This window comes from Canis aureus, chromosome 8, assembly GCF_053574225.1.
Source record: "Canis aureus isolate CA01 chromosome 8, VMU_Caureus_v.1.0, whole genome shotgun sequence".
In the NCBI taxonomy this organism is placed as follows: domain Eukaryota; kingdom Metazoa; phylum Chordata; class Mammalia; order Carnivora; family Canidae; genus Canis; species Canis aureus.
Genome location: NC_135618.1, coordinates 3,285,129 through 3,312,085, shown reverse-complemented (window position 1 = coordinate 3,312,085; position 26,957 = coordinate 3,285,129). Strand labels below are relative to the sequence as shown.

The 26,957-nt window shown below is 39.5% G+C and overlaps 1 protein-coding gene across 2 annotated transcripts in view; it reads left to right on the top strand.

Annotated features, from left to right (window-relative positions):
- The window catches only part of NEGR1 (neuronal growth regulator 1), an 813,801-nt gene that overhangs the window by 449,076 nt on the left and 337,768 nt on the right, over window positions 1–26,957 (top strand). For both annotated transcript variants that reach the window (XM_077905038.1, XM_077905039.1), the window contains exon 3: window positions 24,780–24,905. In XM_077905038.1, the coding sequence (XP_077761164.1) occupies window positions 24,780–24,905 (126 nt within the window). The remainder of the gene's footprint in view (window positions 1–24,779; window positions 24,906–26,957) is intronic.

The window sequence follows — 26,957 nt, the reverse complement described above, 5'->3', positions numbered from 1 at the left end:
TAATGAGAGAGGAGATAATGCATAGGAGTCGTGGTGCCTAAAATCTAATGAGTGTGAAAGCCAATGAGAAGGGTATTAAGACCATTGGAACTGGGAGACTAGAAACTATCCTGAGAAACTGTCCTGTAAAAATGGTGCAGTATTTGGAGAGGGAAGAGGTCTCAAGAGGTTTTCTTGGTATATTTCCATTTCTGTTTGTTTGTTTGTTTTTGTTTGTTTTGTTTTTGCTTTTTGTTTTTTTAAGATTGAAGAAATTACACATGTAATGGGAAGGATCCAGTAAAGGTGGAACTCTGGGTGATAGAAGAGAAAGCCGGAGAATTAATGCGATGAATCCCTTGAGTAGTTGAGGGGATTGGGGGACTCAGTGGTTTCTTCATAGGCACAGAGGGATGTCTTCTTTAACACAGAAGAAGTTGAAGCATAAGGGCACAGGGGATTGTATGTAGAAAGGAAGCAAATAATTTTGATTGAAAGTGGAATGTGGAGGGGAGCGTACATGGCTCGGTCATTTAGGAATCCAACTCTTGACTTCAGGTCAGCTCATGATCTTGGGTTCGTGAAATTGAGCCCTGGCAGGTTCCACACTGAATATGGAGTCTGTTTAAGCCTCTCCCTCCACCCCTCCCCACCGCTCACATGTATGCACATGCTCACTCTCTCTCTTAAAATATAAAAAGTGGAATATGAAGATGTCAATAATGTGTTTGGGGGATAAAGAAAAGGAATGAGGAGAGGAGTGGACTAGGAGTTTTGAGCACCTGCAAAATATCAGGGATTTTGCCAATGACTGAGAACACAGATCGATGCAAGGCCTTTCCCCCTGTGCTCCAGAGGCACACAGTCGGGTAAATCAGGCCAGTGAGACAGGGGGGTAATAGCGAGGGAGGTAGGTGTCTTACGACAGGAGAGCGGCTGCTTGCAGGGACCGCATACGCCCCCGTCCCCGTCAGGAGTGCTTCCTGGGCAAAGCCACCACAGGATGGAGAGGATGGGAAGGCCAGAGGACCAGCACCTTGCCCTTGCGCTCCGAGTGCTGGGTTTTCTCGTGCAATATGCTTCTCTTCTCGGTTTGCTTGACACACGTCTGCTGCTTCCTCTGCTGTTGCCTGTGTAGACTTGGACGTGGAGATTGGGCTGAAGTCACAATCAGCCAGCTCAGCGGAATCCTGGAGTCCCAGTTAAGAGCCAAGCTATCAAAAAAAAAAAAAAAAAAAGGAGGCAAGCTATCCAAGCAAGTTAATGAAACTGCCTCAGTCTCCCCATCAGCAAAATGGAAATAACGTCCCACGTAAACACTGTGAAGATGGACTTCCCTAGTATAGACGAGTCTTTAGAAGCGTGACGGGCATCCAGGGAACTGTACTCCATGTTAGTCATTTATATAGCCTGTGGTTTTATTGCGTGTCAGTTTTTGTATTTTCCACCTGGCGGCTTAGCTTTCTTGGCCATCTTTCTTTATATGTATATATAAATAAAATATAAAATCTTTTTTATAGATATATCTAATATATATTATATATATATATATATATATATGCATATAAAATCTTTTTTTCTTGCTCCTGAGTGGGGAGTTCATTTTTTTCTGTTGACTCTTTGCACCTTTTATTTCCTACTTAGGATGAGTCCTCATCTTAATTTTCTCTTTAAGACCAACTCTTTCTGCATTATTATTATTGTTATTATTATTTTTTTCTGTTGCTGTGTGTCTTTGGGCTAACCGTGGGCATTCTCTGCTTCTCCAGGTCTGGTCCTTCCTGCTACAGGGGTGGGGTCAGTGGCGATATCAAAAAGCCGGTCACAGCCTCAGGAGAAGCTGTGCTGTTTGCTTTGTGTGAAGAGAAAACAGCTGGGGCTGGAAGGGTGAGCATGTTGGGTCTTTGTGTCCTTTAACCTTGGCCCTGGATGGGCTAATGTTAAAGACACATAGGATTTTTCTTTTCTTTCTTTCTTTCTTTTTTTTTAAGTGACAAGGAGTGACACCTAATGGGGAAAAAAAAAGATATTTTTATACTTGAGCACATTCTGTAACTAGATACTGCTGCAATTCACATTAAACAGAATAAGGCCTGTTGGGTTTTTCTAAAGATGCCCTGTAAAGATGCTGGGCACAGAGAGAACATGCACGACAAAGCTTGGGGGGCAGGTGGCCTGATGGTAGAAGAGGAGTCCGAACCCAGGAAGTGTTGGTAAAAAGGAAACAAAGACAACAGGCATATGAAGAGAAATGTATACGTTGTCCGGAATCATTTTTTTTTTAATTCCCCTGGAAAATAACTACAACGTGATTGCTGAAGCTGTTCAGTGGGAGAATATTTAATTCTTGTATGAAGGTAACGTTTATCAAGTGTGTCGTTTAGGTCGGGTAACAGTCTAGTTCTGTACACATTATGTCACCCATTCCCTCCCTCTCCCCCCTCCCTCCCCCTCCTTCCCTCCCTCTCCCTCCCCCTCTCTCTTCCCTCCCTCTCCCTCCCTGTCTCTCTCTATCCCTCCCTGTCTCTATCCCTCCCTCCCTCCCTCTCCCTCCCTCTCTCTCTCTCCCTCTGTCTCTCTCTATCCCTCCCTCTCTCTCACCCCCTCTCCCCCTCTCTCTCCCTCACCCCGCTGGGGTGACCAGCCCTCCCCGGTCTCCACCGCCCCCCGCCCGGGCCCCCACCGAGTGTGACCAGCCCTCCCCAGCACTGATGCCACCTGCCCGGGACCCGCCGGGTGACCAGCCCTCCCCAGGCTCCCCTGCCACCTGCCACAGGCCACCTGATGCCACCTGCCAGGGCTCTCTGTCACCTCCTGCGGTGGGGGCATCCCTGGGGGGTGCAGAGAGGAGACAGCCAGGTGCCGGGAACCCAGGCAGGGGTCGCCCCCCAGGTTGGCAGTGACACCCCAGATCCGATTAGCATGCAGTCGACAGAGTGAAGTCCACCCCTTATTGCTGCAAAAGCGACATTTTCACGACCAGAAGTTGGCTTCTCAGGGACCTATGTGCGTCCGCAGAGATGCAGCATTTCTCTGGGACCGAATGCACCTGCACGATGACCTCCAGGGGCCAGCCTGGGTGCGGGTTGTCACTGCCCTTTATTTCACAGGCAGCGCTGCTCCCTTCCTCAGGAACATGATCGTCCAGTTTCCAGGTAATCGGGGGAAAGGACATCCCTTTAGTATCCTGACAGGCGCCCTGGAACTTCCTAGACATGAAGCCAACCCCTAACTAATGCTTTTCCATGGGGTATCGTATTTTTTTTTCACACATTTGTTGCATCTGTTTTGATTTTAAAAGATCCAGCTGGATCCTAACACCCACCGTCCCATTAGGTCGAACACATTAATTCCCTGACAGAGAGAAAGACTTTATCAAAACCCGAGGATCCTTTCCTGGCATAACTGCTACATGTCACCCTCCGAATGCATCTCGGGAGAAACAGGAAAAATGTACAAAAGGAGATGGGAAGCAGGAAATGTGCGGATTGCATCCCGAAGCGGTAAGCAAGTAAGGATGAAGGAGAGGAAATAGGAAATGGAAAGAATAAGGTAAAGAAAAACGATGGGGCGGAGGATTAGATTGAACCTCCCCACAAGATGGAAAAACCTAAAATTTAGGGAAAGAACCACTGGAAAGAAGGCTGGTTATAAGTCTGGAAAATGATGGATGCTTTTGGTCCGTTTTATAGTGATTTTTGTGTCCATCGAGCAACAAGGTAATATTTGTGATTTTGTCATATTTCTATCAAAACACTTTTACTAATAATGCCAGTGAGCACCAAGGTCGCATTCCCTTCCTCCAAGCATCGTGTCTCGTTCACAGATTGGCTGCAGCCTCGTGAAACGAGGCCCTTTTAATTGAGATTTTGTTGGAAATTTTATTGTTTTTTGAATCCTGAAGAGTACAGACACCTTAAAACAACATGAGCATCAATATACCAATAATCAAACTCAATTACTTAATAGTATTGATTCTGTTGACTTAAAAAATGGAAATAATATGTGAAGCCGAGCTAACCATTTCTTCCTAATTCCTCCCGTGTTTCCTCTCTACTCTGTTAGTGGGTATCTCACCGACTAAAAATGTCTTTGCATTTTTATTACATATATGTCACCCTCATAATTTGCAGAATATTTTACATATTCTAAGTATTTTTGTTAATGGTGTCGCACTTTCAGGTTGCGTAATTCTTTCTCCGCTGGTGTATTTTTTTTTTTCTCTCCCTTGAACATCTGTTAATTTTGAAATTCTGTAAGATGAGTAATCTTCTATTTATATACTTCTATCTTATGTTGCTTTGTATTTTTTTGAAAATTGATTTCTTTATTGGAGAGAGAGGAAGCATGCACACGTGAGCCCAGCAGCGGGAGGGGCCGAGGGAGAGGGAGAGAGACTCTCAAGCTGACTCCACACTGATGATGGAGACCAGTGGGGGGGCGGGGGCTCCATCTCACAACCTGGGCTCCCGACCTGAACCGAAACCAAGAGTCAGATGCTTAACTGACTGGGTCACCAGGACTCCCCTTATTTTGTATTTGCATTTTTTTCTTTTCTTTTTTTTTTTACTTTTAGGGCAGGTTTAGGTACGTGAAGGGGAGTGACAGCCACGTGTCATTACCCCCTGCCTCCTCCATCATCGACACCCCTGAGCACAGTGGTGCGGCTGTTCTGACCCATGAACCCACACGGACACATTGTACTCACACTCAGCCCAGACTTCACGTTCCGGCCACCCTCAGTATTGTCTGTTCTGTGCAATGATGTGCATCCATCAGTAGGATGCCATGTAGTAGTTTCATAGTGTTTACACCACCCTGAACGTCCTTCATGCTCTTCCTCTTCATCCCTCTGCCCACCCCTTTCACCCCTGCCTGGTAAACTACTTACCTTTTCACTGTTTCCATATTTGTGCCCCAGCCAGAGGGTCATGTAGGTGGAATCGTGGTGCGTGTGGCCCTCTCAGACCCGCCCTTCCACTCAGAAATAGGCATTTGAGCTTCCTCCGTGTTTCTTTATGGCTCAGTAGGTCAGTTCTTGTTTGCAGTGAATATCCCATCCTCTGCGGGTCCACGGTTGGTTTATCTGCTCACCGATGACTAAAGAGTATCTTTGCTGCTTCCAAGTTCGGGCAATAATGAAGTCAGCATAAATATTTGGGTGCAGGTTTTTGTATGGACGTAAGTTTCCAAATCCCTTGAGTGGACCCCGGAGAGCATGTCCTATGCTAAGAGGATACTCAGATCTGTAAAATAAGCCAGAACAACAGCATCTGCCTCTCACGGTGGCTACGCCGGTTTGCATGCCCACCAGCGATGGGGGAGGGCTCTATTTTCCCGTATCCACTCCAGCCTTTGGTATTATCAGTGTTCCAGTTTAATAGGTGTGTAATGGTATTTCATTATTGTTTTAATTTACATTTCCCCGATGACTTATAATGTGGAGCAGCTTTTCATATGCTTATTTGCCATCTCTAAATCTTCTTTTGCGAGAATGTCTGTTAAGGCCTGCGGGCTCATCTTTTAATAGGGTTGTTTGTTTTCATATTGTTGAATTTTCAGAATTCTTTGTATATTTGGGCAACAGTTTTAACCGGATGTATCTTTTGCAAATATTTTCCCCAGTCTGTGGTTTGTGTTCTTATTCTTCTGACACTTTTCTTTTACATTGCGGAGGTTTTTCATTTTAATGAGGTTCAGCTCATCAATTATTTCTTTCATGGATTGTGCCTTTGGTGTTGTGTCTAAAAAGTCTTCACCATACCTAAAGTCTTCTAGGTTTCCTTCTATGTCATGTTCTAGAATTTTTTAAATTTTCATGTTACATTTAGGTCTATGATCCGTTTTGAGTTGATTTTTATGAAAGATGCAAGGCCTGCGTCTGTATTCTTTTTATTTATTTGTTTTTTTAACATGTGGGTGTCCAGTTGCTCATTGAAAAGACAATCTTTGTGGGGTCCCTGGGTGGCTCAGTGGTTGAGCGTCTGCCTTTGGCTCAGGTCGTGACCTCAGGGTCCTGGGATCGAGTCCCACATCAGGCTCCCTGCAGGAAGGCTGCTTCTCCCTCTGCCTGTATCTCTGCCTCTCTCTGTGTCTCTCATGAATAAATAAATAAAATCTTTAAAAAATAAAAGACAAGACTGTCTTTGCTCCATTCTGTTGTCTTTGCTTCTTTATCAAAGTTCATTTGACTATATTTATGTGGGTCTATTTCTGGGCCCTCTATTCTATTCCATTGACCTATTTGCCTATTATTTGGTCACCAAGTGTCTTCTTGCACTCAACGTTTTATTTTTTAGAGTAGTCAATATTAATACATATAGACCCAGTTAAAGCATTCAGTCTGAAGTTCAAGGTACTATTGTCTAATGTAATAGTTTATAAACCTATGGCCTTTTAGGATTCATCCAGATTTTTGCTTTTTTTGAATTGCATTATCTTTGATAGATTTCCTTGTGCATATGTGAGATTTTCTCTAGCACAGAGGTTCTCAACCGTGTAAACCTAGTGAAATCATCTGAAAAGCTTTTGAATACTATATATAAATGACAATTCAGTTTGTCTGGAGTAGAGCATTGGAGTATATTAAGAACATCCCAAAAAAAAAAAAAAAAAAAAAAAAAAGAACATCCCAGGTTCTCCTAATGTGCATCCAGTCTTGAGAACTACTATTTTTGTCTAGGACCGTGCTTCTTAAACTTTCATATGTGTCTAAGTTTCCTAAAGATCTCATTCAATTGGAGCTTTTGATTTAGTAGATCTGGGTGCACCTGAGAATCTGCATTTGTAACAAGCTTCCAGGTGCTGGAAAACCACACTTTAAAGCAACAAGGCTCTAAGATATGTAAATACTTAGAAATGAATTGTAGAGATATATGTGCATCTTCAGTTTTATTAGCTGTTTTCAAGTTGTTTGCAGACTTATACTATTTTCATCACTGTATGACATTTCATTTTTCGATATCCTTATCACCTTGGTTGCATTTAATTTTTAAAGTTTTGCCAATATTATGAATTTGAAATTATGCTGTTTTAACTTAATCTTTTGTGATTATTCATGAAGTTCTACTAGTCAAAGAAGGGGCCATTAAAGTTACCTCTTTTATGAATGTCCTATTTATATCCTTTATCCATTCTTTTATTTTATTTTATTTTAAAGATTTTATTTATTTATTCATGAGAGACACACACAGAGAGAAAGAGTAGAGAGAGAGAGAGAGAGAGAGAGAGAGAGAGAGGCAGAGACACAGGCAGAGGGAGAAGCAGGCTCCATGCAGGGAGCTCGAGGTAGGACTTGATCCTGGGACCCCAGGATCACGCCCTGGGCTGAAGGCAGACGCTCAACCGCTGAGCCACCCAGACGTCCCTATCCATTCTTTTAAAGGCTTATTTATTTTTTAGAGATCATCAGAGAGCACACACACACAAGCAGGGGAAGGACAGAAGAAGAAGGAGAGAAGCAGATTCCCCGCTGCCCGTGGAGCAGGACCAAGGCCTCATCTCATGACCCTGAGCTCATGACCTAATCTTAAATCAAAAGTTGTTTGCTTAAAGACTGAGCCACCCAGGCACCCCTCCTTCATCCATTTCCATTATATTGTTCTTTGTACTTTTTAAAATAATTGTCTCCTTGAAGTTCTTTATATATTCATGATACTAATCTTTTTATTTGCTTGCATTCATTATAAATACTCCTACAAGTCTGGAGTTTTGCTTAATTTGTTTATGGTGTCTCACGTGTACACAACCAAGTACATGCTTTTAAATTTAATAAATTTAAATTTAATACAGTCACATTTATTGATTTATGATTGGGATATGTTTTATATCTTACTCTTTCCAACCTAAATGTAATATAGTTTCTTCTTATATAATGTTTTCTCTATAGCTATTGGCATCATATATATATATATATATATATATATGTACACACACACACACTTCTCATTCAGTCTGTTTCTGTATTAAGTTAGTATATTGTTGAAAAAAAACACCAGTCTGGTAGTAATGCATTTTATATATATATATATATATATATATACACACACACACACACACACACACACACGTATGTGTGTACATATATATGTATATAGATAGATACATACATACTTAGATATATATGTATATATATATGAATTTCACTTAATTGGTTCAATATTATAATCGTATTTTTTCTATGTTCTTAAGTGAAATTACTTGTATAGTTCTTGTCCATGTTTTTAAATATCACATTATATGTCTTATAAAATGAATTGGTGATGGTTTGGCGCTCCTGGGTGGCTCAGTCAGTTGAGCGTCTGACTCTTGATTTTGGCTCAGGTCATCATAATCTCAGGGTCGTGAGACTGAGCCCTGCCTTGGACTCTGCACTCAGCTGAGAGACTGCTTGAAATTCTTTCCCTCTCCCTCCACCTCTGCCCCTCCCCGTTATAAGCATGTGCTCTCTCTCTGTCTCACATGAATAAACAAATCTTTAAAAAATAAAATAAAAGGTACTAGTGATGTTTTTAATTGCAGGAATAGGTTCTATAATAGCAATTACTTCCTTATATTTTGTTTCTTTAATCTTCTTTTGTTATAAAATTACTTGAAGTTATAAAACATAGAGATTCGTTCCTTAAATATTAGTCGATCTCTTCTATGAAACTGGGCATATTCTTTATTTCTTGCTAAAGAACATCCAAACCAGTTGTTCCTTAGGGGCAGGCTGCCTTCTCTAAAGACCAGTTCTCTGTCTTGTATTTCTGTCATCTTCAGTAAATGATTTTCAGTTCCCAAGGCCCCATGCACAGCTATATATGGGGAAATAACATGGAGGAGCATCAATGGGAAGTTTCTGTGGGCCACATCTGGAAGTATCACGCATCACATTGTTTAAAATCAGCTACGAATAACAGCAAGGGATTCTGGGAAACACAGTCTAGTCATGTGCCAAGAAGAGGAGATCGACTTGGTGATCAATTAGCAGACTTAACTGCACCCACGAAGGAATATATTAAATTTCCCTACTACAAAAGTTCTTTTTTTGTCCTATAAATTCTGTTTAATTCCCCTTTCTACAAAGCATCATGTAGTATAGCAAGTGCACAGCTCAGTCATTTAAGGTGCCATTTGAGTGGTAGAGCTCTCAGCCTGATAGAAACAGTTTGATATTAAAATCTTAGCACAGCGCTACCGACTTCCTACCATAAACCACAATGTCATATACATAACAAATCCGCTCATCAGCTGGCGACTCTGCTGTCATTTGGTACATGTTTTCTTCCATAAAATAACTGACTGGAAGAAACCAACCATAGCCACTGCTGTTTTTGCAATATGTTTGAAAGGCAGGTGGTCATCCCATCTCTGGAGATTAAAAGCAATTCAAAGATAAATGTTGAAAAAAAGAGAAACCAGGGCAGAAAGTGTGTGGGTTTAGGTGTTTGTTGAAACAGGATGAGAAGGGCTCTTATGTTACTCATCAACTGAGAAACATATTTCCATCTGTTTACACTAACACACTGATCTGGATGCATACACTGTGACTGCTGTAATGCACACAAACTCAAAAAAAAATGTGCTTAGGTTTAAACACGTGATGTAATACTCATATTATTTTGGCAAAGGAACCTATGAAATTGGCCACTGGAGTTTTCAGATAGCAGAGAACAATTTCTTTTTTCCCCTACAAAGATATTAATCAAATATTCTTTCCATGACAAAAATCCAACAAGAACTTACTCGGGCCTCTTATGCTTGAAGCACTGAAAGGAAACATAGTAAATAACCATTTATCCAGGCCCTTTAACATGTCCATGGTGTTTCACCTGGATTGGCTTCCTCATATGTATTCAGTACGGAGAAGAGTCAAAGGACACGACTGTTGAAAAGTCCCAAGAGTATATTTGACCCACGCACCCACTCCATGTGGTAATCCTTTCTTTGATTCTATTGTTCGTCCACATTCTCTGAGACCCTCTTGATGATGGAGAACTTGCATCTTTATAAAATAATCTCTATCATTGTGAGGACACAGTTTTTTGTATACTTCATTATAATTAACTGAAATCTACCATTACTCTGTTTACTGGAACAAATCAGAATAAATTCACAGATCAATCCACAAAAAATGTCTTTCCCTACATTTCTTTTTTTTTTAAGATTTTATTTATTTATTCATTTGAGACACACACACACAGAGAGAGGCAGAGAGACAGAGACACAGGCAGAGGGTGAAGTAGGCTCCATGCAGGGACTCGATCCCAGGTCCCCAGGATCAGGCCCTGGGCAGAAGGCGGCACTAAACCGCTGAGCCAACCGGGCTGCCCCATTTCTTACCTTTATCTACACATTCTTAACCGAATTTCTTATCTTTATATACACATTCTTAACTCCTTACATGGTGTCCTTACATGTTTATTGTATCCGGGCACTTTACTTTTTCTAACTGACTTATAGTTGTGAAATAACACGTCAGTGTTTCACTCTTAAACTGTAGAGACTATAATTGAACACATGAACCTTGATATAATTTTATCAATAAATATGCTTCCAGGAGTTTTATCCAAATGGTTTAAAATTGAGGAGTGGAAGGAGCCAAGCACAGATCCCTGTGGTACTCCTCTAACATTCCCCCCATCATACTGACTGAATCTACCCATCAACATTGGTTATAGTGGCTTAACCAGATAAGAGTCTTCCTGGCTGCATGAGCTCCATGTCCTCACTTCTCCACTACTCCATTCTATTGCTTAAAGTATCATTAATGACTGTCAAATGACTCCTGAATATATATATATTCATTCTATGAACAGTTAGTTAACCTACCCAAAGGGTAAATTTGGTTATTTTAACATGGTTAACCTTTACTCTTCATTTCTCTCAATGCTCAAAACAAAAATTTAGATATACTTTCTACTCACCCAATATAGTAGTATCTGTGGAAAAAAAAGTTATGGGTATAGGCAAAAATACAGAATGAAAGAACTAATGTTTATTGAGTAGGTTATTTGAGTTTTCCAATTTTCAGAAAGAACAGGGGATTTGGCTTATTTTTAGAGGATTTGCCAACTGATAAGACTGGAGTATTCAAAAAAAAAAAAAAAGTTCAGTAGGTAGGAGAGGTAGTTCGGAACACTCATGCACAAGGGAATATACTTTTCAGTCTTAACTGCATTTTTAAACTCTTAAAAATATAATATGACATTATCTAGGAAGCCAAAATAAAAATGTGTGATACTTTTTGACTGAGATATGAAAATATGTGAACACCTCATACCTTGGAGAAGCTAAATTAAACCAATGATTTTTTTTTTTTTTTACTTAATACCCCAAGGAGTTTACTCACAATGTTCTTTAATTCAAAAAGAAGTAGTAAAATATTTTTTTTTTCGGAGTGTTGTAATTAACATGAGGGAGAATAACTTTTTAATGAATGTGTTAAAGACTAGCTCTCCAAATAAGAAACATTTAGAGCAGATGAAAACATTCTTCGGACACCCGGGTGACTCAGCAGTTGAGCATCTGCCTTCCACTCAGGTCATGACCCCGGGGTCCCAGGATCGAGTCCCACATCAGGCTCCCCACAGGGAGCCTGCTTCTCCCTCTACCTGTGTCTCTGCCTCTCTCTCTGTCTCTCTCATAAATAAATAATTTTTTTTTAAAGAAAACACTCTTATTCAGCACTTTCTGAGCACTTATGATGTCCAAGTGTGATCCTATACAGTACTCAAGGATCAATATAAAATAGTTCCTGCATTCATATTACTTTTCCAGAAATATGTAAGCAATAAAAGAAATTTGTTCAGGTCTTGAAAGCAGATAAAGGGTATAATTTTTGCTGTGACCAGCCAAGTAGTTCAATCAACTATTGCAACCATGATGATGTTCTATAAATGGACCATGATAATTTCCCGGCTCTGTGCCTTCATACATGTGTCATTCAACTTGGCATGCACTTTTCCAGATAGTTACAGCTTATTATCCTAAAAATTGTATCTTTGTATCTTCATCACAACCCTTCCATCTCCATCTGGCTTGGGTGATTTCTTTTTGGATTTACATAATATTTTATGCACTTGTCTCTCCTATAACTTTATATAATTATATTTTTAATTTACCTCTGTTTGTTTCTTCCCATAATATATAAGCTACTGGAAAGCAGCAATTCTATTTTATTAAATTTTAAATCACTAGCACCTAGCATAGTCCCTGGTGCATAGCAAGTGATAAATAAATATCTTCTAACTAAATGAATAATATATAAATCTGTAGAAAGAGACCTTTTGAGGTTAGCCTTCCTATAATTACACTTGCTCCTTTATTATCATATTCTGGCATTAACAAAGGCATGTGATGATGTTAAAAGATACATAAACACATAAATACACATATCCAGTATAATGCATGCCCCCATTTGACAATATACATACAACTGTATATATTCATGCATATACCCATGTATATAATTTATAATATGTGCATATGTATATATAAGATATATGATTAACTGGTTATATAGATTTCATATTGTATTCAAAAATAATAAATGAAAGAAAGTCATCAAATTTCAGTATTTTTATATGGATCCTTTCTATCACTTTATCATGACTTACAAAGAACTACCTATGGATATTTTCCTTACAAATGCTCAGACTAGCTTAGACCAACACCTAGATACAAGACAATTTGTAATATTTAATACACTTGATGGAAATCAATGAATTAAAGAGACAAACCTTTTATTCAATGCCAAGAAAATTATGAGTATCTGAAATTTCCAGAGTTTTTGTGATTCATATTTAAATGTAAGTCCCAGAAGCTAGCCCCAGTATAAAACAATTTCTGGCAAGGGACTGACTTTTTTTCCAATGAATAATTTAAAATGCAACTTTTTCCATGTGAACTGTCTTATATCTTGGCAGTAGGCATAGGATTTCAATAATTTATACAATTTTGAGTATAATACAGTTAATGCCATAAAAGCAATTTCTTTGATATTGAATTATAAGAGAATGCACTTAGGCCACTGTGACTAATGATCCAGGAGCCAGCAACATGGCAAATTACCTTTTAACCCAATTTTAGAAGGAATCTGTACATGTAACCATAGGACTGTGCTGAGATCTCCTGGTACAGAGTCACATCATAACACTTGGTTGTTACATTCTAAAAACATAAATAAAGCATTATCATAGAGAAGACGAGTTAAAGAAACATGATTTTTTAAAAGGTAGATGAAAATTATTTTGGTGGGAGTAGAACATTAATAGGAATCATGATTTTTTTTTTTAATTTCTAAATAAAACCTATTCTCAGAATATTTCCTAAGGCAAGACTATAGTCCCCCTGCAGATCTAATCATGGTTATTCCATGACAGGTGAGCAACTGCACATTTGTGTGATAATGTACGGCTTTTATGAGAAGCCAAGCAATGTAATGTGAAAATAGATTCCTTGGGTCCTCCCAAGGCAAACGGAGAGGCTCAGGGCTTGCCAGGATGTAAGGCAAAACTGGCAAGATTAAAATTCCATGACTGAATCCAGACTGCACAGGGCCTGCAGGGCATGGTCAGGATTTTGTGAGTACGTAGCTCCATGGTACTGTTTACTTTCATAGACCATGTAGAGTTCTACATCATGACAGTTTTCATCACGTGATGATCAAGTCTCTCCAATAAGTGTCAAATGTTTCTAGCTCCCAGGATGGTCCAATTTGAGTCAATGCCAGGAGAAATCTACAGATATTTTAATGTAATGAGTTTAAAAAAAAAAAAAAAGGAAAATTTCATGTCTAAAGATCTGGCAAGCCTGGACTTCCATTTTCTAAATGGAAATTATCAGTGATCATTACCCTCTTCAGACTGGCGCTGCACATTTTCTCTTGACCTACATTACTCACTCATGTTTTAGATATCTTAGTTTTTAGTCAAAGTCATCAGGGGTTTGATCCTCAAGGGAAGTTTTCTCATCTATTTTTGGAGTCTCCATTTTGTCCCACTGTCTATCTTGATGCAACGCCCCATTGTCTTTGCTGTAGTTTTATAAGAGTAAGTCTTGAAGTCAGATGGTGTAAGTCTTCAAACTTCCTTTTTTTTTTTTTTTTTTTCAAGCCATGCCTGAACTGGGTGATTTTAAACAACTACATTTATATATTTTACTCACGACACTGTGTTGAGCACAATATTTGGAGTCTGACTGGTATGACTGGAAGAGCTAAGAGCCCAGAAGAGTTAGCGTGTTTCCTGGGTGCCCTTTTTGTTTCTATTGTCTCAAAACTTCTCCATGTGGGGTCCATGTATAGGGTCTCTATGTGTCCTGTCCACCATGGTGGCTCCAGGGAGGTGAGTCTAATTATATGGCAACTCAGACCTCCAAGAGTGAGTGTTCTGAGATGACAAGCCAAAACACAAGTGGTACCTTATGATCCAGTCTCGGAAGTCACACATCCAGTCTCGGAAGTCACACAGCATTACTCCTTCCCCAACTCTATTATTTTAGGTGGCCAGGAACCTACTCAAATTATAGTGAAGGCACTACTAGGCCCTCACTCATGATGGAAGAAGTGGTAAAGAATTGGGGGCCATGTTATAAACTTGCTGTATGAGCCAACTCACAAAATAGCAGGTGAGTGGGGAGAAGAAGAAACTGGGGACTGAACGTAGAGAACTCTGCCCACGATAGACCCCACCCCTGTCAACAACAATAAAAGTGTCATTAAATTCTCAGTACGTCACAGATAGTAAATGTCCAATAAATATTGACCTTTGCTGTATGTATCCTTTTGTTAGACATGTTTCCGATAAAGGGAAGAGAACCATGATGTCCATTTTTTTTTAATCCTTCTCCAACCACTTTCTAGCTCAATTTCCAGAGGACGTATGACTTAGATAATCGGGCACTGTTTTTTGCCAAGGCTTAACACAATTCCTTGGTGAGCTCGTGAGACCACATGGAAATCTCTGGGATCTATGTAAAAATATGGTGCATAAAAAGGCCGAAATGAAATATAGGAAACTATTTGTAGTGATTCTCTCAAAACTGTGAGATTATATTACACTGAATGACATGAAAGCATCGGCAGCCATCTGTTTGTAACCTACCAAAGGACAATTTTGGATGTTTCAACCTAATAGGTGATGCGGGGGTTGTTTTCCTCCTACCTTCATAATTAGGGGGAAAAAATATTACAGTCAAAGAACAAAGACACCAGAGTACTAGAGAAGGCCTTATTTTTCTGATTACGCTGAAATGACACATCTCCTCTGCAAGTACAAAAAACAGCATAGCAGCCTTTAGATACAAAAATCTGCTAAAACATATTTATAGAAACCTCAGCCTAACAAGGAAAACTCACATTGAACCAGAACAGGCTTTACCTCGACGAGATCAGGAGCCAGGTGTTACATCATAACTCCATGACTCCAAGGGTAGACATTGGGCTTTCTTGTGTTTCAGCAACACTAAAGCAAGCTTTTAGCTACGGGAAATATTTGCTAAGAAGGCAGCTGGGTTGTAGTATGGCACAGCTGGGCTGTTGCCTCTGTTTTATGTGCAGAATAATTCAGCGCCAAGGATGAGGCGAGAAAAGTCCACCCCGGCCATTGCAGAGGGCACTTTGCTGGCACATTTTCAAACAGAACAGCCGAGCCGAGCCGGCCCCCAGGTTTATGGCAATAGTGACTGTACTGAGAGAAGTTACCCACTTTCCTTAAGAAAATTCCTGGAAGGTATCATTAGCTCACTAGGCCGGAATTTTTTTTAACGTTCTTAAAGCACACTGCCAGATTGTTTCCAGGAAAAAGCTCATGATGAATTCTTAATAAAATGTGACCAGGTTTAAAGATATGGCATTGGTTCCCTGAGAATTCTGTGTGCCTTGGTATAGACACCTGCACGTGCGTGCTCCAAGGAATCTCCGTGGCGATGCTCTTCCTCTGTACGAGGGAGGCAGGGTGACCCAGGCAGGCAGGCAGGCGTCCTGGATCCTTGTGACATAGGCCCCGGGGTAGGGGGGCCCCAGCGTTCCTGCTGCTGCCGCCTGAGGGGGGAGCTGCTCTTATGGTCCTGATTTTAAGCAGCATTTTATATCTTTGAACCATGCAAGTAAGCGCAGCTGAAGCCAGCCTGAGGTACAGCAGGGATTTGAACTCTGGTGTATAAACACTCGTGTAGGAGAGGCCAGCTATTGATCCTCTAGCTGAAAATGAAGCAAAAATAAAAATCTCCACGGTCCAAAATATTGAAACCCTTGTTATAACCGTGTTGCGCTTTTTCTGCCTTCAAAATGTATATCTAGCGGGGGAGAAAGTTGCCATCAACCAAAAATTTAAGGATCATTAAATAAACAGTAGCTTACCAACAAGTGATCCTTTCCAAATCGGTACCCTTTATTCTTTTATCACGCTTAATCCTCACGTATGCTAAACTGTCTTAATATAACCCATCTACGTGTAAGAAATGTATATTTCTTTTGCCATGGAGAATCTATTTGGCACATACACCTTTCTTCAGTGAGGGGATCTGTCTTAAAATTAAAAGATTCCTTGTGTCCTTCTCTCATCCTTCTGATGCATAGCCCATGGATTAGGTAATCAAAGTCAGAGGGACAGAAGGGAAGAGAGGGAAGCTATTTCCACGTTTTTTGTTTGGTTGGTTTTTTTTTTTTTTTTTTTTGATAACTCCATATCCTGTGAGGTTTGTTCCCCTCGGAGGTTTATTTCCTTCCCTCCACCTCTGATTGCCTTGCTCACTGCCATGCAGAACCAATGCTGGGTTTTCCCAAGAGAAAATTACAACTGGGGAAAAAGGTACCCGTAACATCTTTCTACCTTCAGTGTGGAGTCCTCTCTACACCCCCCGTGCTGCTCCCAGAAAGTGTGAAAATAAATGCAAGCTATTAAGGCGTCATCTCTTCTAGGGGTAGTTACACTTTCATATTAAGCCCTTGAAGGCAGATAACAGCTCTGAAGACATGAAGGAAGGCCTCTGGAATTACAATGGAGACTTTGGATAAATAGGAGGGAATATTTATAGAGAAGGCTTCCTGTTGTCCTGTGAAATAGGGTTTCCAAAGTCTATAGATTTTGGAACTCACTCTACACTTTTTGGTCTAGGATCTCCTGAATCAGCCCTCCCACCGTCCCAAGATTAAAAATACGCACCAGATTATGCTGATGCTTAGCTGAGTACAGGAAACTACTGTTTTAAACCCTCAAAAGTCCACTCAAATCCCATCTGTTTCATACAGCCTTATCTACTATCAGTAGCCCACCTAATTCTGACTCCCTAGGCAGAGGTAGATTTACTACCTCTTTGCGTTCCCAAAACTCCTTATATTACATGATCCACTTTGTAGGATTTATGATTCCACATTGTAATTAATAACGTTAGGTCTTTCACTCTGCGGACATTGACTTCTTAAGATTAGTCACTGTAATCAAGTCAGTGCTCAGAAATATTTGTTCAATGAAGGGATGGATGGATGGCTTAAGAGAGGTCACCACCTGTTTTGCCATTTTATATCGCTGACTTCCTAAAGGTCGATTGAGAAAAACTTAGACATCGATTTTCTAGAAAAGGAAAAACACTGAGTTAAGTAAGCAATACAATTCAAAATTTGAACCCAATTCTGAGAGATACATTTTTTCCCCTCAAACATGTTCTTTGCCCCCCAAAGTAGTACTGGCATGTTCCATCAGTAGGTAGGCACAGATCTCGCAAGTTTGCATTTACAAGTCACACTTGGGTTATTTTTTCCTCCTATCACTATCTGAGTGATGGGATGAGAGGAGAAGCCATCGAAATCTCTGAAATGTCATAAGCTATAAAAAGTCGGTTGTAGTCTATGAGCTGGAGAAAACAATGTTGCTCGTTAGATGGAAGCCAGGAAACCATCAGGCACCCACAAGCAAACCAATTTAGGAAAAAAAAAAATCATGAAACCATTTCTTCTCTCAGTTTGAGAACAGCACCTTTTCCAGGAGGTTTGTTATGTAACGTGGATCCGCTTTCCCTTCCTGGGGGCTGGCCAAGACCGAAAAGGGAAGTGCCAGCCTAGGGAGACGAAGACTGTTCTTTTGATGCTGCCAGCCATTACCAGATATGGGAGAGCACAAAAAGCCAATTCTCCAAAGATTTATAGTTGTGTCTAGCTTGTTGACTCAAGCAGTTTGGAAAATCTTCAGAGAGAGAGTTTATTCGAACTAACCTAGACTCGACGTCTGTGGAGAGGGGAAAAAAGAAGCAGAGATAATATGTACAGACTCTTAGAGGCAAATCCTGTTGACCCCAAATTTACATACCTTTTTAAGTAAAAATAAATAAACGAATAAATACTCCTCACCAATGCAAACAGCACTGCCTAAGATGTGACGGCCTGTTCTGTTGAATATAAATGCATATGATTATTGTTATTTCTTGGAGTTTGCATGGCAAAAAAACAAAAACAAAAAAAAAACAACAACAAAAAACTATGGCAGGGAGTGAAATAGGAAAACACTGTGCCTTTAAATGAGTTAAAAAGAATATGAAATCACCCAAATTGGAGAATCCTTGAAAAAAGTCGCAAAGGACCCTTGACACTGTAATTGCATGTTCACTGTATTCTCAGAACTTATAGTTTATCATCCTTGCAGTGGTATGAAATCCTAGGGGAAATCCTCATTACCAAGTCAAGGAAATATTAGCTCAACCGTAAAAGAAGAATAAAACAAGTATTTGTGGAATATCTTCCCCGGGTCAGGCCCTTTCCTAGGCGTTGGAAAAGGCCAAAGTAAAGTAAACCAGTTCCTACCCAGGGTCTTTACTTACGTCCTATGAGGAGAAGGGGCGATAAACAAAGAAGTAAATATCAACGACACTGACAGATTTAAAAGATGTGGTAACGGGGAAACTACAGAAGGAGCAGTGGGGCGCTACGGGGAGAGGCAGGTGCACGCGGTCATTTCAGCAAGTCACATACCTGGAAACGTCTATCTTGCTTTAAGATGATCAAAGCCACCCGTGACCCGGTGCTTTAAGATGAAATTTGAACCCTTTAACCTTCACTCAGAAATTCCCATTTCAGTGTTCCTTCTTTGTAGTAAGTCTTTAGGGGCAGAGGATGTCCCTGTGGAGAAAGGTAGGTGGAGCAGGACACCAAAGAGATGGAGTAACTTTTTCTTTTCTTTTTTTCTTTTTTTTTTTTTTTAATCTCGTTTGGCCTAGTGAACGCGTTGGGAGAACAGATCTAGTGACTGTGTGCCTAATTCAACTAGATGTGCCAAAAGCTTTAGGGGGTTTTAGCAATAGCTTAAGACACGGGAAGAGTGCACTTGCCCATAAAACACTGCTGTGATTTTTAATGCCCTGACTAAGGAAACAAGCGGGTTTGTGCCCTGAATGTCATGGCTGTGATAAATACCAAACTGATACCGCTTTCAATAACCTGCGAATGTTTGGGACCAGATTAAATACGCACTTCACCCACTTTTGGCCCTGGCGATCTTGAAGAAGTCTTCCACATGGATTCGTGTGTGCTGTGGTCTTTCATGGACTCCTTCAACTTCCGAATTCGATGGGGCATTTGGTTGATTGCAGTGAGCCAGTGCAACTTTCTAGATCCAAACATTCGGTGTCTTGCCCTTGGGGTCAAGATAACCATCAGCTAGGTCCTCCTAGGGTTTTCAGTGTAATGGGTGACCCCGCCTCACATCTGATGGAACTTCCTACAGGTGTGAACTCTATCGTATCTATTATTTCTGAAAATCATCTGCACAGACATTTAATATAACAAAACACCGTGTTCGCCGGATTCCTGTGATGTACAGATTAGTCATCCTTATGTTGACTTCTCAGATTCTTATTGGTTATGTTCCAGACTTCTAAGATGGGTTCTTTAGAAGAAATTTAAGTTAAATCTGTGAAGGCTGCTCATTAAACAAACAAGCAAAAAAAAAAAAAAAAAAAAAAAAAAAACAATGCTATTTATGTAGATTAAAAAAAATATGTACACATGAAAAAAACAGAACAAAAAGCAGATGAACCCACTCATAGATTCAGTTGCACATCATGAGGTAAATGGTGGCAAATAATCCCAAATGTTTGGTTGTATAAAATCATTAGTATTTCTCTGACTTATTTCACTTATATGTGGAATTTAAGAAGAGCAGATGAACATACAGGAGGAAGAAAAAAAGAGAGAGAGAAGAGAGAGGGAAACAAGTCATAGAGACTCTTAACTTTAGAGAATCAAACTGAGGGTTGATGGGGGGAAGAGGGTGGGGAAATGGGCTAGATGGATGATGGGCCTTAAGGAGGGCACTTGTTACGACGAGCACTGGGTGTTCTATGTAAGTGCTGAACTACTGAACTCTATTCCTGAAACCAATATTGAACGTCCATTAACTAGAACTTAAAAAAAAAAAGAAAAGATCATTAGTATTTGGTTTTGATATATATTGTACGATTTTCCCTACTGATACTACCCCCTACCCTGCCTGAGGACACTGTGATAGATGACTGAACCGAGAGAAGGCAGTCGGGGCAAGTCAAACTTCACAATATTCAGTGAAAGTGAAGCCAACAAGAAATTTAAATTCTAACCTTTAGTGAATTGAAATCCAGAGATACATCCAAATGTGCATCATCGTCTCACCGTGGCATCCACTGAATAGGAGTTGAGGGCAGAGTAGTAGGTAGTTGAATTGGAGGCCCGCAAATAATTAAAGGCAAAGCAGATTATCAATGGGAGGGTCTAAGAGTGATTTTTTATTTTTATTTTTTTATTTTTTTTAAGAGTGATTTTTTAAATGCATCTGGGAGTTTAAAAAACATTCCACCCCGACACAACCTTTAAATCCTCTTCCAACCTCTGTTGTTCAGAAAGTTTCCAGTGGCTTTCAATCTCTCTGACCGGTAATATAGAGTGATTTATTATGACTGCCGTTGTAGAGTCATGTATGTCCCCAATTAGGGTCCCATTAGGAGAGAGATAGTCTGTGATTTGTAACAAAATCTAGAACTTCCACCCTTCTTTTTTTTTTAAAGATCTATTAATTTGAGAGTGAGTGCACATGGTGGGTGGGGGGCGCAAAGGGAGAGAGTCTTCAGCAGACTGAGCTAAGCAACGAGCCTGACGTGGGGCTCAATCTCACAACCCTGAGATCACAACCTGAGCCAAAACCAAGAGTCTGACACTTAACCGACTGCACCACCCAGGCGCCCCCGCCCTCACTGTTTTCACATATGGTGTCATGCTGCTGCTGATGACAGTGATGATAATGTCACAGTAATTACTTCCTGTGAATTGAACAAGTCTACATTTAGATGAATAATTTATTCCTTTATTATTCTGCTCTAAGTCATAAATACTTAAATATGTGCACAGCAATTCAAAATATTACTAAAATCTGTGGTTACTTAGTGATTTAAAAAAATTGTGGAATTGGCTGAACACATTTGCTCCTTTTCAAACAGATTCATTTTAAGCTAAATTTCTAAATGAGAAGAGTTTGAGGAAGTTTAAAATAAGGTGTATGGAAAAGGAACCTACCCTACCATAGTAGGTCTCCTCATTGTTCTGTCTTCTAGGCAAGTGCATAGGGGATTGGAAATACCATAGGACGTGTTGCTTTGCTGTTCCCAGAGCTCAGTAGAGTCCTCCGACCCGTGTGCATTCATGATTTATGCACAAGCTATAATGTAGGAACAGCTACCAGAGCCAGATGGTCTTCCGATGCCGGAGACGTTACCGTTCTTCCCCGCTCATGTCACCCAGAGTAAAAACATCTTTTTTTTTTTTTTTCTATTCTGTTTTCTCCTAGTCAAGTGCTCCCTCAGATCATACCGAGTCCTTTCCCCATTCCATACCTTATTCTGGATGCAGAGCTGATAATACTTCTATTTCGGTCATCCTACACTGAGGTTATTCATGGTTTCTCTCTATTATAAACAGCACCACACTGAATAGCTTGGTGCCTAAACTCTCCTGCATGATTGAAGAAACCAAGATGAAACCAAGGTTTGCTGATTCGAACCCAGAAGGCATACCTATTAGACATGTGTTACTCATGGAAAATGGAAAGGGAAACATGGAAAATATTTGTCTTCTCTTACTTACTCACCTGTTTGGCTCCCTCTTTTAATTTTAAGTTCCTTGAGGGCAAGGATTATGCCTTGAAAATTGTGCATTTCCTATGAGTCCAGAATTATTCCCTCCATAATACTCAAAGTTTGCAATCCTGAACAGACTATGAAATGGCTTTGAATAGTCAGCAAGCCAACACCTGTTTTTGCCTCCACAAGCTGTGATGCGCGTGAAGGATTTCACTGGTTCTCTTTACATGCAGCATCTGCTGCCAACAGGTGATGTGTTTTAGGGAGAAGAGCCTTGCCAGAGGGATTTTCCTTTACTAGCATCCTCTTTCCAGATGTTTCTTCCCTGTAGTATATCCTGAATGATGAGGCCCCGGGAGGCAGTTGCCATCACTGAGATGACATGTCACACCTGGACTTTGACACTCTTCCCCCACACCACACAATTTCCCAAAGTTAAATGTCAAATCTAAGTTTATTGCTAAGGGACTTGGTTGTTTCTCTGTGAAGCCAAATATTGTGCTTTGTATTAGTTTACCGCTCATGCTCGCCACTTTAAATACAGGTAGACGTGTAAAGATGAAACTAAACTATTTTTAAGATCGGATTGAATTGACAAAATAATATAGAAGATAGAATTCATGGTTTTACCGCCCTCCATCATTTTTCTTGAATATACATACCACTGTTGAAAATTGAATCAGTTATATGTTTGGAATATGTAAATAAACTAGAATGATCTCTGTGTGCTGTCTTCTGTACGAAGGAAGAAACTACGGTATAACTTTTTTTTTTAAATAATGGGCATTGGTATGTAATTGTGTGTATGTACATATGAACATATGTACACATATATTTCATGGTTCATGATTTCTAACCTGTACCTACGCCCACATATCCAGATGATAGTTTTTTCATGTAAGTTGATTGTTATGAACTTTCCTATTCACCAATGAGTCATGCACACTTTGCTCTACTTTCCTCATAGGATATCTTAATGTCTTTATTTCTGTTCTGTTTCAGTTAAGCTGAAAAGAGTCTTCTCTTTGGAATGGTTTTTATTTTATTTTATTTTGCTTGGGAAGAGCTCACTGAAGAATTTAACGATAATATGTTTTAAATGCCAATTAGGGAATGTCAAACAGTCACAATGGTATATATTACTTAGGAATAAGCTTTTCTTCAATCCTAACAACAGTTACATATGATCGAATACTTTACATTTACAGTCAAATCATTCTAGAGATTTTTGGTGGTGATGTCGCAAGGTTTTAGTTTCATTAAAAAAAAATCAAAGATATTCAAAGTATAGATCATTTAATTTATCCTTGTAACAAATTTTAATTACCTTTTTAAAAATAACTGTGAAAATATATCTCTTGTATACAGGAAGCCTAAGAATGGAACAATGAAAAGAATTCCAGTAAAAGGCATATTTTCTCTAAAAATGATCTTGATCTCTAATTGCGATTTATTAGTTTCAACCTTGAGTGTCCACATACTATAATTTGTATGGAGGAAACGAAAATTTATGGCACAGGCTGGTCTTATACACTAACAAACTGATGAAGTGATGAAAGCGTGAGAAAAGGGCAGTACTGAAATCAGATTCAAAAATCATATATGTGTTTTAGGGCATCTAATACTAAGAAGCTAACACTGATGCCAGGGACTTTTCAAAATTCTTTAAAATATCCTGGCTTATTTAATCCTCATAGAGGCTATACGGGGTCTCCCATCTTTCAGATGAAGACACGGAGCCTGAGATCTATGCATACCTTAGCCCTGGGTAATACAGCTAGTAGAGAACCCAGGATTCACATCCATGCCATTTGAGGATGACGTGAGACCTTTTGATATCTGAGAGGATGTGAACGTTTTAATTGGAAGCGCATTCAGAGATTTTCCCATACGGCATTCCCAAAGTGCATTCCGTGGTCACTAGTTTTATCAAATGCTCTTGGATAAAAGCTTTCGTCTTCTAGTATGTCAGAAGAAAAAAACAGAAACAAGTACAATATAAACTCTTTCCCTTTACTTGTGGAGATTTACAATTAGCATAATAGAGTTTCTAAGAAATCCCAGGATGAAGAGATCTATTTTTACCGGTGGTTTGCAGCCATCACTGACAAAACAACGTAATGAAGACACCATTCAAGCCCTTAGGAAATGAGTCCCTTCGGATATAAATGATTAGAAAGTCCAGCCCTACTAAGTGGCAGATAGAAAACTGAGGTCGCAAATGCCTTTGTACCGCTGAAATCTTACCTCCTAATCTCACACGTGTTTTACCTCACTCAGCTCTTAAAACAGCATGTTGGCATAACTGTTCTGCTATTTTAAGTTTCGTTCAGATTTTCATTTTTGGTTACATCATCTCACCGAGGAAACCATCATTATAGTGAAGGTACATAGAACAAAGAGTAGATACATTCTAGTTTACTTAATACAAGTCCGCACAATAAAATTTTAACTTAATATTCGTGTTTTTCCGGTTATTAAACATGCCATTTATCTTGAAGTGTTTAGTATCTAAAAGTTAGAGAAAAATAAAACCAACCAATGAACATAAAACTCTAGGAGAGTCCTGAGGATCTAGAGAGTCTATCTTTGGAGTGTTGACCATGGACCACAAGTGGATTTCACCACCCCAGCTTGCTGTCTATCATGGAGTTGATCATATATATTTCAACAGAATTTTGTATGTGTCTTTCTGACCACTGCGTGTTTTGCTATTTCAGTTCCTCCGAAGATATATGACATCTCAAGTGATATGACCATCAACGAAGGAACCAATGTCACCCTTACTTGTTTGGCCACTGGGAAACCAGAGCCTTCCATCTCTTGGCGGCACATCTCTCCATCAGGTAAAGTAAAAATATATCAGTGTCATTTGTGCTGCTGTTCAACAGTCCCCCGTAACCTCACGTGTTCAGAACCTAAGAACCAGCTTATATTTTTTTACATCTTTTTCACGAGATAAGCGGGGTGCGTATTTTTATACTTAATCTTTATACCTAAAGGCACTGCAGTTCACCAAAGTTAAATGAACAGTTTCTGTCAGAGCCCAGGAATAGAATCTATGTCTCTTGATTCTCAGTCAAGGTTATTTTCATTTTAGTGTACTGGATAATCACAAATCAATAGACAAAGAGCTCAGATGGAAATATCACAAGAGAAATATCTTCATTTAAATGTGTAAGGCTTTTATTCAGTCGTCATTCACATGTTAATAGGCCAGCATGAACTGCTAAGGTAATCAAGAGAGAATGAAATTATACAAATTACGAGGTTGCTGGGTCTAATTTCAAAATGCAGTTCAGAATCAAGGATTTGGCAGTTAGAATTAAATTTTAACTGATGAGGGATCTAAAAACCCAAGACTTTCAGTAACTTGTACAAGATCACGTAGCTAGGTGAAGTGAAGGGATATAGCATTTCCAAGGGTTTCTGGCTACCATGCACAAAGTTGGGGATAATCATCATCAAAACAAGGCTTTGCACAGTCACTCATCACCGAATCACCAATTTGTGTCAAGTTTCAGTACTTGAATGATAGAGCTTTGCGTCGTACCCTGGAAGTAACAGTGGTAGTTTTAATGAATAGGATCCCGTGATGTTTCCGGTAAGTGAAATTTGGTTTTATTTGTGTTATGCAGTTTTGGTGGAAATAGCTCTAATAGGGCTAGTGTGATGACATGGCTTTTAAAGAAATCAGAAAGGCACCTTTACGTAGGTGTGGAGAGAGTACAATTGCCGCATCCTTTTTCTCTGCTAAGGCTTTCTTTAGCATCGCTTATCCTTAAGTGTCTTTCAGTTTCCTCATTTGTGCAGTAGGTCTAATGAGACCTACATCACGCGCTAAGTATTACTATTAATGTGCGAAAAAAATCGATATAACAGCAGTGTACACTGACATAGTGTGCATTATGGCCTCTATAGTATTTCTGAAGCATGAGTGTGCTCTTGCCTGCCAGGACTCCACTCCTTAGAGCAGCTACGGGATCATAAAACGGGTAGATAAGCACTGGATTAGTGGCAGGACTCTCCGTGGGGGTCTAAGTGAGACGATTGGAGCAGTCAGGATACATGCGCTTTGATCTCAAAGTCCTCATACATCAATTCAGCCAATCCTACTGCAAATCTCGTAGCCTCAGTTACCCTCAGCTAGTTGTCTACTTTCCAAATATCGAGCGATAAAAACCCCTAGCTATTGTGAGACTCGAAAAAGAGAATGAGCGTAAGCGTGCTTTAAAAAGTATAAGGTGATATGCAAATGTATGGCTGACTTTTAATCATCTTTCCAGGGATTTAAATCTGATACGGCAATATAATTTTTGTAAGAATGAAGCACATAATCTCCATCTTCATATAATTTAAGATTAATATTTTGGATTGAACTCTCCTGCTTTGCAATGCTTGTTATTATGCATATTCTTCTTTTTTAAGTGCTTGGATACATTTTGGTTTAATTAAATAGCGTGAATGTTGGTTAGTAAAGTTATTAGAATAATGATAATGGATAACATCATGAAGCTGAAAGAAGACAGATTGGGTTTATAAGTTAAACTGTGCATGGATTTATTTTTCTGATCCTGCCATACAGAGTAAATGAGTAAAATTAGCATAAATATTAACCGTTATCCAATGAATAGCTAGACATGGCTGATATATTTATAAATGCTTCCAATAATTTCAAATTATAATTTAATGATCTGTATTCAAATGCATACCACTGTGGAGTTTCTGCTTTAAGTAATGTGTCTGATAATTCTATTAAATTTCTTCAACTTACATATTTATATTTGAGAGCCAAATTATAAATGTCATTGATCTGTCTGTATTTTACCTAAGAAATATCAACATTTTGTATACCCTCGTCTTCTGTTACATCACAAAAGAAGATGTGTCTCAAAATA